The sequence below is a fragment of the Clinocottus analis genome, unplaced genomic scaffold (genome assembly GCF_023055335.1).
Source record: "Clinocottus analis isolate CAN_PGR_092001 unplaced genomic scaffold, fCliAna1.0.p SCAF_8, whole genome shotgun sequence".
NCBI lineage: Eukaryota > Metazoa > Chordata > Actinopteri > Perciformes > Cottidae > Clinocottus > Clinocottus analis.
Window position 1 is genome coordinate 11,282,268 of NW_027176240.1, and position 14,439 is coordinate 11,296,706.

Here is a 14,439-nt window from a genome sequence, read left to right on the forward strand (position 1 = left end):
AGGTACACCCACGTAAGGACAGTGAGCTTAACTGGAGACATAACTTGTAGGAAAGTAATGAGCAACACTTAAAATAATAAGTTTTAATCAACAAAGTGACGTAGCAGTTAGCTCCTGTAAAGTTACGTCGTTTGCTGAAACGTGAGCTCCCGGCTAACCATTCAGCCACCACATCATGAAGGAGTTCAACTAAAGTTAGCTTAGCATCACTAAACGGGGTAACGGTACGTACCAATACTTCACAATGGCTGTAACTTGAAGCGGGTTGGCCTGTTCGGGATAAAGTCGCCGGCATTCCCCGTAGATAGCCTGCAGTCCAGGGGGAAACAGCGGCACCAGCCCGTGGGTTTGAGCCCCACTGCTAGGCCGTACTTCATCCATGCCACGGCCTTGAACAAATGATATTTAATAGTTTAAAAAATGTGTATAAGCCGTTATCTTCTGCTGTCTACCCCAGCAAACCGAAGGCCAGGCGAGCCTAAACCATAAAGGCTTTACTCCACAAATGTTAGCCCAATAAGTACAGATTTAATCCCGACCACTGCTCTACACTAGCAGGGGCCCAGCCTGTTGCTCATCCTGGAAAGCAACCACCTCGCCATTGGTCTGATGGGGCTCGTGACGTAATGACTGATGGGCGTGATGACCAATAGGAATGGAATTTGATCAGAGCCGTTTTATATGAGTCACGTCATTGGACCCTTTTCTTTTCTTTTTTTTTCTTTCTTTTTTTTTTTTTTTTTACAGCAATGGCGGTCCATGGATCCTCTATATAACTTCCATGAAGTTAGTAGTGTATTGCCTTCGTGATTAACTTTAACACTGTAAAACGTTTTCAGGAATATATTTTATATTATCAGCACAACTAATTAAAATGGGCATGTGCATTGAATGTCCGTGTACGTGCTGATCGTTTGTTTTATAGTTTTGTCGAAAAAACAAACATACATATTGTAGAAAAAAATGTTTTTTTTTAACCCAAAAGAGAAATATAACCGTTTTCTTTCCGTCTGAATCGACAAACAAAAGTACGAGAATCAAACTCAAATCATGAGTCGATTTTGTTTTTTGCAGATCCTTCTTTTGTTTTTTTCTTTTGAAGACAGTCTGTAAAAATACAAGCGAAGGCAATACAAGGATTGTAAGCACGATATATAGTTTAATCACAGTCATTTTTGAGTGCAGACCTGTTGCTGTGAGCAATCACGCATTTTCCCACCATATTGGGCTGTTTCTTGAGTGATCAGAGAGCAGATCTTTATGAGACACTGAGTAAAGGTTTTTACCATTTCTGCCATTAGATGGCAGTATATTTAAACCATACATTTACTTGTCATTGACACAGACGTATTTAATGCTGTTTATAATCTCTGATATTCAATGTTCATAGTTAATTTGCTACCTAGTTATACACTTGTTATATTTGTGTCATTTTCAAAGCAACTATTCCGACATGGAAAAGTGAGCATTTGTTGATCACGAGGCAATGCATAATGGCAATTGTTCTTACCTGTGCCTCCCATTTTTTTTTAACCTTCAGTACTATATCATTACAGCACCATCATCACTGTTTCTGTCATACTCATCATACTCCACATTTAACCTGTTTGACCTAGCTCTACGAAGAGCTTGTGACTCACATTTCAAAGATGTCTCAAACGGTAAAAGATCTATATATTGTGCTGTTATCTTAATGTGTTCCAGTTTGGGGATTAATGATTATGATGTGACAATTTAGATGAATTCCAATTAACCTTGTGCATTGTATTTGGATTGTGGGAGGAAACCGAAGCTCTCGGAGGAAACCCACATAACACGAGGAGACAACGCAAACTCTACTCAGAAACTAAATTTTACTCAGGCGTGTATATTCATTGACATTTTAGAGTTAGACATTTTGAGTGAGGTAATAAATAATTTATCACGTAACTTTGTTGTAAACAACATTGTCACTGCTTTAGAAACAATATTATGTTATATCTAAATTACCAATAACTTCTAATTCTGTTCTGAATTTCTTTGTTTTTAAATTCTACATGTGTTTTAAAAAGCAATTATTTAGTCATGAAAAATAATAGAATGTTGATAAGAGTAGCTCCTTGAAGTAGTAACATCCTAAAGGTGCTTATTCCTGATAGAGGGCCTATGTACTTCTCCCACATGCTTGGAAAGGGAGTGGTATGTCACTGCTGGCAATCTGCCACATTGCGACAAGAAGTCACTAAATCTTACTTTGTTCATTCACGTTAACTGTTAATATTTATTAATCATTATGACTAGCACATTTTTGTTTAAAACAAAAAGTATATGCATGTTGTTGCTCTATATTCATTGTAAATCTATTGATGTATTGACTACTAATTAGCAAAAATTGCAATTATGTCTCTCTTTGTACCAATTTCTACCAATATCTTCTACAACATGCAAATTTCCCATCAAGTACTTACTTAAATTATCTGAAGTCTACATGAATCAAGTGACAATTAAGCATGTTGAACTTCTGTTGACGAAACATTCTCTCTAAATGGCTCTGGATTTTAGCTGAATAAGTATTGATATTGTTTATTTAAGTAAATGTCGCAGTATGAAAAGGACAAAACATACACAAACTTTAGGAAACCAGAGTAGTAAAGAATTCAACCACCTCTGGACCTTCTCCTGTTATGTTTTTCAATCCATGTGGGAATATATATTAAAAATTACAGAGAAACTCAGGAGGGTCATATGTACAGTGACATATCCTAATATAACATAATGCTGTTTTGAATTGTGTACTTAAATAAATGCTGGTGGCAGTTTTGTAAGATTTCTACGATATTGCAATTAAAAAGGACTTTGGCTGTCATTTCTAATTATATTGTTTATAGCGAATCTATCTAATTGCCACCTCTATGACTGCAAATGTGTATGTAACTAGAACTGAAATAAGATCTTGAAAAATAGGTTTGCATATGTGGGTTGTATGTGTCCAGTAGGCCTCTCATTCTTTGTTTTGTATTACTTAAATGTTGCAGTATTTAATATTAAAACCAAAAGGAGTCAACAAATTACAGACGGACATCAATATCTTTGATTAGGTTTATTAAAAATATACAATAATATGCATTATCAACTCTGATCAGTAATTTACACATGTGTATTTTATTTATAGTATGCAATTTGAAAACAACTCATGAATTGTTTAAAAAAAAGTAACAATCAACACAAACATACTAACAAAAGTAATACATAGGTTAGCCTACAAAGTGCTGGAATGAATGTACACCACGTAGTAATGCTTTCTGATTGTCGTGATTTCCGTTTTCTGGTGCTTACGGCTGACAAATTAGCACCATACCAAAAGAACTGAGCCCATAGATGAAACCTGAAGCTGCCACCATCTATGGAATTCAGTTCTCATAGCACAACACTCATGAAAAGTTCGTCCTCAGGAGTCTTGAAGGATTGTTTGACATAACTCATGCTCCATTAATAATGCTCTTTACAACTCACTTTACTTCCAATATCTTCATGCAATAAAAAAAGAAGTGAGTGTTTTTTTAATCAATAGAACCGCTTAAAAAACATTTTAGAATTAATAAAAGTGGGTGTAAGATAGACAAAGTTACAAGATGTTGAACTGCCCGTTGAAGTTGAGTCACCAACGAGCTTCCCTATTTCTCAATAAATGCGGGGGGGCGACGTGATGATAACATCGGCCATACTTCATTCATTGGAAGATTGAGCAAGACACCATGACAGGTGGCAACTAAAGTTGATCTTAAAAAGTGATTAATCTGAGTTGTATTTTTCATTGGACAGGATATTGCATCATGCACTTTAAACAGACTTTTCCATAAAAGATTGAAAGGCATTTCATGGAAGTACAATAAAACCAAAGTGGAAAACAAATGTCAAAATGATGATTGAATGGATCCAATGTTGTGGTTAGACAGGTTTCAGGGTTGTCTGAGGAAATCAAAACATCTTAACCAAACTATTCCTGGAAATGCTTCTCAACCACTGAAATGAAAGTCTGTCCACTGGGCTGATGCAAGCACACAATCAAATCATGGTCATAGTGCTCTGGTCAAGGCATGAAATGACTCATCGTTTATGGCATACACTCCCAGGAAGAGAACTTTGGGACAATGTGACTACTGACGTACTGTTGGTCGCTGTATCTTTGAACCCTCCAAAATAAGTTTGATATTAACAGAATTACGATGTTTTGCAGAATCTCTTCCGTTATCTGGACAACACCTCACTGAAAGCCAACGGTCAACATTTACAGTGACAGTATCAACAATGTTATCTCAGTCACTGGAGTATATTCAGTGAGTGTACATTCTTTTAGGAGACATGCAATACAGTACAATGAACTTTTTGAGGAAGGCCACACCTGACCACGTTCAGGAAACTCCTATCTTTCCGGCAGTTGGACTGGGAAACAACCCGTTCTACAGCCTATGACGAGAAAATAATTCCCCCCAGAGACATGAATTCATGTGTAAACAGCCCTCCCACAAAGAGCTGCCTCATTTATGTAGCGTGAGAGCATTGACACCTTTAATCTGCTGAGTAATAAAATGTGGAAGTCTAATTCAAAAACATCATAACTTCAACATGTTGAAAGTTTGTACCTTGTGGTTTTAAATAGGCATTTCTGACAATTTTAGATACAATTATTTTCTTTTAGACTGACAACAATTTGAGAAAGTTTAACTAGATACTTACCCCCAGTCATTACTGAAACTTTTCTCTCCAGATCTTGAATACATTAGAAATACATCTCCTCATAGAGGCCTCCCAGAACTGTACTCCTGCAGGGTCAAGAATTAAACTCTCTCAGTAGTTGCATCTCAACAAAAAGACGTTACAATGTTAAATCAGCAGCTTGTCTCTCAAAACTAAATTAACATACAGTAAGCCATCCCTCCCCGGTTTACTTGCATGTTCTGCTCACTCTCCCACGTCCTCCGAGTCCCAAGGAAGGACACAACATACTGTCTGACATACAGAGCAAAGCACCTTAAATACCACCACCTCTCACATCACCCATCAGTCTCCCTCCCTCCTATCTGTTTTTCATACGCTCCCTTCGTTCGGTAAGCCTGACAGTCACTTCCCAGTAAGAAGGAAACGGTGGGAGTGGTGAGCAGCACACCCCCTCACAATGAATCAACACATAATAGTTTCTGAGGAAAACCATCTGACTGGCCCTGCCCCCTGTTCCCATAAAGTAAGCAGGGGAAAGGCTGTGTCTACTTGAGGAACCAGGAATTCCCCCACAGGCCATGAACAGCTGTCGAGATGAGAGACGATGACGAAGCAGACACACTGAAAGTTTGCTGGCCCGGCATATGCAAACAGAAACCGTGTTTGGTGTTTTGTATGTGTGCGTAAAAGAGAAATAATATTTTACAATACAACGTATGTACATAAGGAGTTAGGGGAAATTCTATCCACAAATGGTGGGTGTTGAAATGCATAGTCATGTTTGATGTGGTGATACTGCGTTTCCTAGTGTTTTATCTTTGCTAAATATTATTTGTCGAAAGGGCAGTGTGCTACCTGCGTCATGGGCATGATTATGATGAGATGGATTCATGTGATTATTTGTGTAGCTTGAGTCATTTATTCAGGTGAGGTCTGATAGGGGTTCATACAATAGCACAGGTTTCCTAAAATAACTTTATTTGCTCTCTGGTTCTTAGTCAAACAGGACAGGGATGTGATACTGACTATGTTCCGTCAGTCAAACATGACAGGACTGGGTCAGCAGGGTAAAACCAGTTATTGAATTAACTAGCTGACAGTAATACAACGGTTTTGTTAATCGCTGACTTGTGAATTTCTCATCCTTTTTACCCAGTCACCGCAACTATGAGAAACTGTAGTCTAAAGTTTAGTACTACTTCCTCAAAGAAAAACAGAAAAGAGGTCAGAATAATTCAATGTATTTCCTTGATCTGGACGAAGAGGGGATTCCACAAGGTGTTGGAAACATTACAGTATAGTTGCCTTCCTGTACTTGGATGTGTATCTGCACATATTTCCCAGCTTTAAGTAATCGTGCCAATGTTTCGTAAGTTTCTGTTTTGCAATGAAGCACACCCAGATTACGTAGGGACATTAACTGATGCTAAAACCACTACTTAAATAAGAGGTACAGAGACCCCATATAGTTCCACCAACGATGCGCAGTGACTTTAGCATCCTCTTTCAAACTCCATCCTTGGGCTGGTAGGATAAGTTCCAAATGACATTTTGTGCCGGACTTCAGAAACAAGCCTGGCTTTCATGCTGCTGTTTGAACACTGGGGAAATCACTTGCAAAGGTCACTGAGCCCATTTCCTTTCTTTTCTCCCCATGCATCTAAAGACCAGTAACAGCCCCTTTCAAGTGCACTTCACTTACCGGTAGACATATTCAGATTTCTATAAGGGAAGTGAAAGAAGGTATAGGTAACTAAAGACCAAATAGGAGATGAGACAGCATATTTTATTACAGCTTTTCTTGTTTTGCCACAGTTGCTCTTACATACAACTTGTAAGCTCATACAATATTTGTGTTTTTGTTTTTAACTGTGCAGTGTCAGTTATTACATGACTGAAGCTGCATATCAAACCCATCGGCTGGACTATTCAAATGCTCTTTGCCGTTCTAAAACGAAGGACGACTACATGCCTCTGAAGTCCTTCTTCACCATCCCACAGGTGATCCAAAGTGAAAACACCCCCCTGCTCCACAAATGTCTCAAACAGGTGCAGTCCACCACCTACACCGAAATAGTGTGTTTTGGTGGCGAGGTAGACCAGTCCATCTGGTGCAAGCAGTTTGTGGAGGGTCTCGTGTAGCACTGGGTAGTATGCGGTGTTGTAGATAGTCTCTGAAGTGAATATAATGTCATATTTGGGTTGCGGCTCCTCCTTTTTAACCAAAGCAAGAAACGTGCTCCAGTCGCCGGAGAAGAAGCGACACTTAGCGAGTAATTGGTGCTGGGAGAGGTCTGCAGCTCTCTTCTTAGCTGGTGGGTTGCCATCTATTACCTCTTGCTTCTCTTCCTGCTTCTTTTTACAACCGTCTTCCTCTTGTACTTTCCCCTTGCCACACCCTTCTTTGTCATCTTCACTGTCTACTTCATCATTCTCTTGGCAGTTTAGTATTACATTTGGCACTGTGAGCTGTTCAATCACTGTACTGTTATAATCTTGGAAGTGGATCTGCCTGGCTCCTCTTTGCAAAGCCAATATCCCCAATAGCCCGGCACCACAGCCCAAATCCAAAACAGCCTTCCCCGCAAAGGTCTCTCCGTCTTTCTCAATCAGCTCCAGAAGGTCGTACGTGCATTCCCACACCTTAAGCCCGCCCTCGTACACGCCAGAGATGAGATCGGACCTCTGCTCCACAGTGCGAGAGAGAATTCTCTCCTCGTCCTCTCTCTCGGAGGCCGTCTTTTCAAAAACAGTCTCATTAAGGAAGTGAAGAGCGGGAAGAGTTCCTATGGTAACTGTTTCAGTGACAGCATCCCTCAGGAGGAACTCTGGGTCAGACAGTGCAAGGTGTTCTTTGGCCTCTTTTACTGGCTCTGTTGGTTTGGCATTATCCTCCTTCTGAAAAATATAAAGCAGTGTGCATAAAGACCAAACGTATTCCTTCTGCTAAATGTCTAATGGCTATGTGCAAATACTCAAGTTTTAAATATCATGGCTGAAGGGGCAGTTGGCATTAGATATTTAAATCAGCAATACACTGAGGGTGTGTAAAGTGTACATTTTCCCTCTAAGGTGGCAACTCTCGACATGTGGCTGTGTTCGGCTTGCGATTGGCTTAGCCCTGCGTGTGGGCGGGACCTCCATACGAAACCGTCCCTCGACCTTTTTACGTAGCAGGTAAAGATACAAGTACATTATACGAAGTTTTGTGCAGTGGGAGGAAGTGGAGAAGCCTAGTCTGTCCATTTATCAAACACTAGTAGGTTCCCAAGTAGTCGTGGGACACAGCTATATGGTCCTGTCTTTCCCTCACCCAGCCCTCATCCTGGTTTACACATATTATGTTTCGTTTAATAACGATCATATCCAATGCCAGATGACAGCAAAATGTGTCAAAACTCCTCCTGTCTGACTGCTTTTGAGTAACTTAACCTGGACCACATGTATTAGCGAGCTTGCGTTACTCACATGTTTAGCAGCATTATCTTTCTTTTCATTTTGCAGTTTATTTCCATCCACGTCGTCCGGGTTTGTTGATTGTGCCGGTACGGCGAAGTTAAAACAAAATGACATGACGACCGACAATCCAGCACACAATTGGCTACAGGTTGGAAAGGTTTGTGTCCCCTGCTCACTGTGGTGGGCTCCACATGGCGACTGTAGCAGATAGCCGCGGCATGTGAGGACTACAAGTCCCAGCATGCCAAGCGTTATAATAACCAACAAGCAGCTGCTCACCTTTCTAATTTCGTAACGTGACCGTTTCAGAAGCATACAACATAGGACATTCAAGCACATACATGTACAATTCTGGAGGATCTGCCTGTCTGAAACGTCGTGTTTTATTCCGGACTCAGACTACCATGATACATTTCTCTGCTCTTACGGCGCATGCGCACTAACTCCGGCTCAGGATTCAGAGCTTGACTGTCACAGAAGGTCCCTGATCCTGCCATTCTTCGCTAATATTTCGGAATAATTTCGTTTTTGCTTCCCATTGAAAATGTCGACGGGATGGGTGGTTTCGGCAGGTCTCTTGCCATCATAGAAAACGTGAGTATTTTGTTAAACTAAACCTGCAATATTATTGAACACAGCGTTGTGTGTTTGGACAGGGAACCACTGGATGACAGACAAACACAAGGGATTTTTGCAGCGTTAAGCGTCTGCAAGACCGTTCACAGCCATGAGCATTATGGACAAATGATATATCGACGCTTTCACGAGGCGAAAGTTTATCCAATTGCCTTGTTATGGTCTTCAAATAGCCGAGCATTACCTGACGCTGTATAGCTGAACGTTGCTGCGAACTAGTGTCGACTTCAGGCCACTGCTCCAGGTGGCTGCAGGTGGCTGCAACACCTCCTCTCAGACTCCACCCTGTGTCTGTCCGGAATGCAGAAAAGCAACTAACGACAGGCATGTGTCATACTCGAACTGCCAGCCCGTTTTCATACATGCTCGTTTGGCTGTCTCTCTATTTTTATTTTATTTTCACGCTAAGTCTCTGGCTTGTTCATCGAGCTACACCGTTACATTGTAGACGCACCTGATGAGGTTACAGTGTCAGTTGGCACCACTCAGATATGGTGTGGTATGAAAACAATTCAACTGCCAAAATATCCAAATTGACCTGCTCCCAAGTTCCGCGTTTGGTAAGTTTGACAAGATACACTGCATTAGAGCAGAAATGATTGTTCGATAGACAAAAAAAAAGGGAATTGGCAACTACTGATAATCAATTAATACTTCTAAGAATTGTTCAGATTGAACTGCAAACCCTTGTTTGTTTACAGCTTTTTACCTGTCAGGTTTTGGGGTTGTTTGTCAAAAACTTCATTGAAATAGACATTTGTCACAATTTTTCTGAATTTTATAGAAATCAAGATCTTTAGAAGATCATGTGATGGTAATTGCAGTCCTACAATGGACAGCTTGTCAAAATGACTAAATATGTCTCATTTTTTAATGATGGATTTATTTTACATGCAATTTGCTGTATTTTTTGTATCTCTTTCATTTTATTGTTTCTTTATTTTCCTCAAAGGTGTGTGCATATTACAGATGCAGAATGCGGTGGTTCCTCAGCTCAATGCTCCAGCTGCTGCGATGTGTACGGTTAAGGTCGTGTACCAAGAGAGGAGCAAGGAACACACTGCCTTTGTGCATTAGGGCAATATGGGCTTACATGAGACTGCTGGTGCAGTCGCTGTACTTCAGCTCCCTTACAGACTCAGACGTGGTTTTCGATTCAGTCTTTGAACCAGTGTTTTGGACTGTGGATTATGTCACACGCTGGTTCGGCACGGTGAGTGTTGAGGCTTTGCCTCTGTGCTTTAATTTGTAATTAGTTTCCATGTTTTTCTCTGAATAATGCTCTCTGTGCACATTCTCTGTCTCTGTCCTGCAGATGTTTGTTTGTCTGGTGGTGGTTCTGACGAGCTCCATTTTGGTAATAGTGTATCTGATCCTACTGCCTATGATCATAACCACATACCCATATATATGGGTTGCGTGGCACGTTTGTTATGGACACTGGAACCTCGTCATGATTGTTTTCCATTACTATAAGGCCACCAAGACTGCCCCTGGGAACCCGCCTACAGTAAGACATCCTCTACAGAACCGCAAAAAGCCCACTAATGTGGTCTTGATTTAAATGTAAATGTGTTAATGTCCTGAAAATGCCTTCTTTCAATCAGGAAAAAAATGACAGTCCATTTGTGTCAGTCTGCAAAAAATGCATCATTCCCAAGCCAGCCAGAACACACCACTGTGGTATATGTAACAGGTGAGTCGATGTTTTTCTTATGTTATGGTATTTATTTTTTATTGATGAGTGGTTTTTAGTGAGCTTTAGTGCTGTTATCCTGAATTTCAAACTTCCAAAAGGCTTCCACAGCTAAGAAGGTTAGATGTCTTTGACTAAATAAGTTTTAGGTTGGTCTTTGGTCATAGAATTTCTTTAACTCATTAACTAGTTGATTTAATGAATAATCTGTAAATGTATTGCTCCCCCTTTGCAGATGAAGGCAGTCAGGCCAATTTTTAGAGATGCAACTATCATTTTGTGCTATTATTTAATTGCTCAATTTTCAGAAATGTCTCGTCTTCCAAGATCCTGCCGACTGCTCAGTGGAATATAATGGATTTACAGGAACTCGTTTGGTGGCACGCCGTAGTCACTTCTCAATAATTGAAAACCCTCACAAAATGATTTGTGTAAGTTATAGACAGAATATCAAATTTTGTCTTTGCAGGTGCATTTTGAAAATGGACCATCATTGTCGTATCCTTTGCGCGAACGTTATTACATTTTTTTTATTTGACTATGAAAATATATTGTTTTTCCTTAATGTCAGAATCTCAGCCTGGCTGAACAACTGCGTGGGGCATTTAAACCACCGTTACTTCTTCTCCTTCTGCCTTGCGCTGTCCATGGGCTGTATCTACTGTAGCATCAGTGGAAGAAACATGTTCCTAGATGCATACAATGCCATTGAGGTGAGAAGCTCAGACTTACGCCACACTGTTCTTAGCCCTACTTGTTGTCCCTGTCAGATTCTTCGATATTGCTTGTTACTTTTCCTCCGTGCCTGGTGTCTTTCTCTGCTGGGTTTTACTGATGCTTACTGACACTGCCTTGTTTCCAACTTTAACGCTGGGGTTTGTGTATGCGGGCTGATCCGTTAGCGCTTCAAGCATCTGGATGTGGAAAAGCCAGGGGTACCAGTAACAGGGATGGGAATTCTTATAGGGCTTCTCCCTCCTGGTCAGGTACAGTCTCAAAAGTACACACACAAAAATAAAAGCTCATGTGTTATTTATTCTCTTTTAATTTTGTAATGTGTTTTTTTTTTCCTCTCTTTTTTTCAAGACCAACTTTCAGACACCTGCACCTCCATACACCTTTAAAGACAAGATGATTCATAAGAGCATCATCTACATGTGGGTGCTTACCAGGTAAAATATGCATTTCATGTTGCTACCTGCCATCCAAACTGTAGGAGCGTGCCACCTACTTTTTCAAAAGTTAATGACAAACTAATTCAAAGAAGGTGTTGTGTTTGTAGTGTGCTCACACTGGAAAAATGACACAACTAAGTATATTCAAACAGACAAGTATGCATACTAAATCGTAAAAATGAGTGAGCGAGTGTTTGATTGACATTTGCTCCACAATGTAACGCACAGAGGAAACGAAGGAGCTGTTCATAGCTGCAAAAACAGTGTACAATTGTGGATGGTGGTGAAACCGCTCCAGCTTGGTCTGAAAATGAAATGTGGAAAAACATTTTGCTTTTGCTTTTTCAAGTATCATTAGCAGAGTGTCTTTTTCATAACTTAATTCTAGTACAAGACCTCCTCAAGCATTGTGTACTATAGATCTCATGTTGTCAGCGGATTAAATACAATGTGTTTTGTTCTATTAGCACTGTGGGAGTGGCCCTGGGAGCACTAACCATGTGGCATGCAGTCCTCATATCCAGAGGAGAGACCAGCATCGAAAGACACACAAACAGCAAGGAAACAAAGCGAATGGCAAAACGAGGACGGGTGAGCATGTTAGAGGTTTTAAATGTAAAAGTATTTCAGTTTGTGTGAGCCACAGACGTTTCAATTGAATTAAATTAAATTAGAGGTTTAAATTACAATGACAGTACTAGGTTTTTAAATGCTCCTATTATTTTTCTTGAACTGCGTTGACAGATCTACAGAAACCCTTTTAACTATGGGAGGCTGAATAACTGGAAAGTCTTCTTGGGCGTGGAGAAGACAAGGTGTGTCTCTGTGCTGATAGTTTATTTTCATCACTGACGAGTGCTGCCTTGTATTTTTTGTAACCTGTTCTGCTTGATTTTTTTTTTTGTCTCTAGTCACTGGTTGACGCGTGTTCTCCTTCCCTCTGGACACACCCCACCTGGTGATGGCTTGAAATGGGACATCTTCCCATTTAAAAAGGATTTAATACCTGTATAACAGACTTAATTGAGGCATACTTGTAGCCTAATACGAGCAGTCCAACTCACTCCGGTCATTTGATCTGGTTGGCTGTTAGGACCCCTGCATGGAGGCTCCCTACAGCTGAAGAAATGAGGACATATCAGCCTCCAATACCTCAATAACTTGCAATGGCATTGCTCATGTTTCGGTTCTTTAACCAGTGAAAAGGCAATGTGTCATGGACGGTTTGTCCTTTACTGAGTCCTACAAACAGGTCTTACTTGACTTTGAGCATTGTGCAAACTGCAGTACCATGATGATGTGTTATTTATCTGTCTTTTTTACCCGTTAAGTTAATAAATCTTTATAAATTGCTTTGTTTAAACAAGTAGACAGCAAATATTCAGTTATTACTAAAGATGTGCATTCATTGTTTTTTTTCACACATACACAGATGTACATCAAAGTCTTTCCAAAAAGTATAAATATGAATTAGGAGTTCAAGGAAGCACTAACTGTCAGTTATGGTATTTAGTTCATCAGTTGTGTAAAGGATGCCTTTACAATACTGAGTAGAGAAAATCCAACTCCAGTGTTATGTCATAGTCTTGCTTATGCATACAGACCCAGAGACATGCTGCTAGTCGGGGAGGATTAATTGAGATGCAGATTTTATCTGCAAAATCATTTGAATATAATCCATCCGAAACAAGCAGCCAAAGGAGTGGCAATGCACAAAGATAAAAGCAAATTAGGAACAGCGGATATGAAACATTTTCCTCCAATTTTAGCAAAATCCTGCTGACAAACTATTCACAGGACATATTGCATATGTAATATACGGTTCTGCATTTAATGCAAATTGATAAGCAGCTGAATGACTATCTTGTCAGTTAAATGGTGAACGCTAGCGAAAGAGATTTTCAGATTAAGGGACGGTAACAGATGTTTCCAGTCTGTTTCCAGCCCTCTCTCCCCGTGCCACTGCTCATCACTCAGCCCCAGTCTCTCTGAAACAGACTACACACACATACCCATGCACAAAGACACAAACCCGTTGATATTTAAACTCCCAGCAGATGTCAGTGTTCAACATCTCAAGTTGAAGCTGTACTGAATGTTTGGAGGATGAGGACAATTGATAGTAATAATAATTTAGAAAACAATGGAAGAATCCTGCAGTTTTCTTAACAATTTATTCATCAATTTGTTTTATATTAAGAATTCATCATCCATTCTGATAATTAGGGCACAGCAGCCTTTTTTTAAAACTTAAACAATTATTTTTACATCAACCCTCATAGTCAATGTTAAATTGGATGGATTATTTTAACATAATCCAATATATATTTTAACTTTACAGTTACTTCTATTTAGGCTACATATATGAATAAAATATTTGTACTGACATATTTTTTAGTTTTGTAGTGTATCAGGCCTGTTCGATGCAGTTGTATTCCAGAGACACTGTAGCTCAGCAATAACGTTATAGTTACATTACAGTACATTTCATTTCGCTGACGCTTTTATCCAAAGCGACTTACATTTTCTTTTAGCTCTATACACCGTAGACACAGCAACGGGAAACAATTAGGGTTAAGTGTCTTGCTCAAGGACACGACATGGACTAGCGGAGCAGGGAATTGAACCACCGATCCTTTGATTGAAAGTGGTGAAACACCAGCAACACTAGTGTGTTTCTTCATTCAAAAACATAGCCACGTGTGTTTTTTTTTGTGCATATTCCACCAGATTTGAAAATATTACAAAAAGGTCAAAAATGCTCTCTGGTTGTGG

The 14,439-nt window shown here is 39.9% G+C and overlaps 3 protein-coding genes across 9 annotated transcripts in view; 1 reads left to right on the top strand and 2 right to left on the bottom strand.

Moving 5' to 3' along the window:
- sufu (suppressor of fused homolog (Drosophila)) overlaps nt 1-568 on the bottom strand; it is an 8,452-nt gene extending 7,884 nt beyond the window's left edge. For both annotated transcript variants that reach the window (XM_068567416.1, XM_068567415.1), the window contains exon 1: nt 233-568. In XM_068567416.1, coding sequence (XP_068423517.1) covers nt 233-381 — 149 coding nt within the window. In that variant the 5' untranslated portion in view covers nt 382-568. The remainder of the gene's footprint in view (nt 1-232) is intronic.
- The window catches only part of zdhhc16a (zinc finger DHHC-type palmitoyltransferase 16a), a 21,961-nt gene extending 8,931 nt beyond the window's left edge, over nt 1-13,030 (top strand). For 3 of the 6 annotated variants that reach the window (XM_068567420.1, XM_068567418.1, XM_068567419.1), the window contains exons 3-11: nt 9,746-10,006; nt 10,109-10,303; nt 10,401-10,489; nt 10,959-11,202; nt 11,392-11,475; nt 11,576-11,661; nt 12,132-12,255; nt 12,409-12,479; nt 12,576-13,030. In XM_068567420.1, the coding sequence (XP_068423521.1) occupies nt 9,770-10,006; nt 10,109-10,303; nt 10,401-10,489; nt 10,959-11,202; nt 11,392-11,475; nt 11,576-11,661; nt 12,132-12,255; nt 12,409-12,479; nt 12,576-12,678 (1,233 nt within the window). In that variant the 5' untranslated portion in view covers nt 9,746-9,769 and the 3' untranslated portion in view covers nt 12,679-13,030. Of the gene's footprint in view, nt 1-8,616; nt 8,752-9,745; nt 10,007-10,108; nt 10,304-10,400; nt 10,490-10,958; nt 11,203-11,391; nt 11,476-11,575; nt 11,662-12,131; nt 12,256-12,408; nt 12,480-12,575 lie in introns of those variants that run through there. The other 3 variants (XM_068567421.1, XM_068567417.1, XM_068567423.1) reach the window with 3 other exon arrangements.
- mettl18 (methyltransferase 18, RPL3 N3-histidine) lies at nt 6,488-8,364 on the bottom strand. The gene is made up of 2 exons (XM_068567424.1): nt 8,167-8,364; nt 6,488-7,596 (listed from the first exon to the last, which is right to left on the bottom strand). Exons 1-2 carry the CDS (start codon nt 8,269-8,271, stop codon nt 6,628-6,630), a joined length of 1,074 nt encoding a protein of 357 aa, XP_068423525.1. The 5' UTR covers nt 8,272-8,364; the 3' UTR covers nt 6,488-6,627.
- Nucleotides 13,031-14,439: the final 1,409 nt, after the last annotated feature.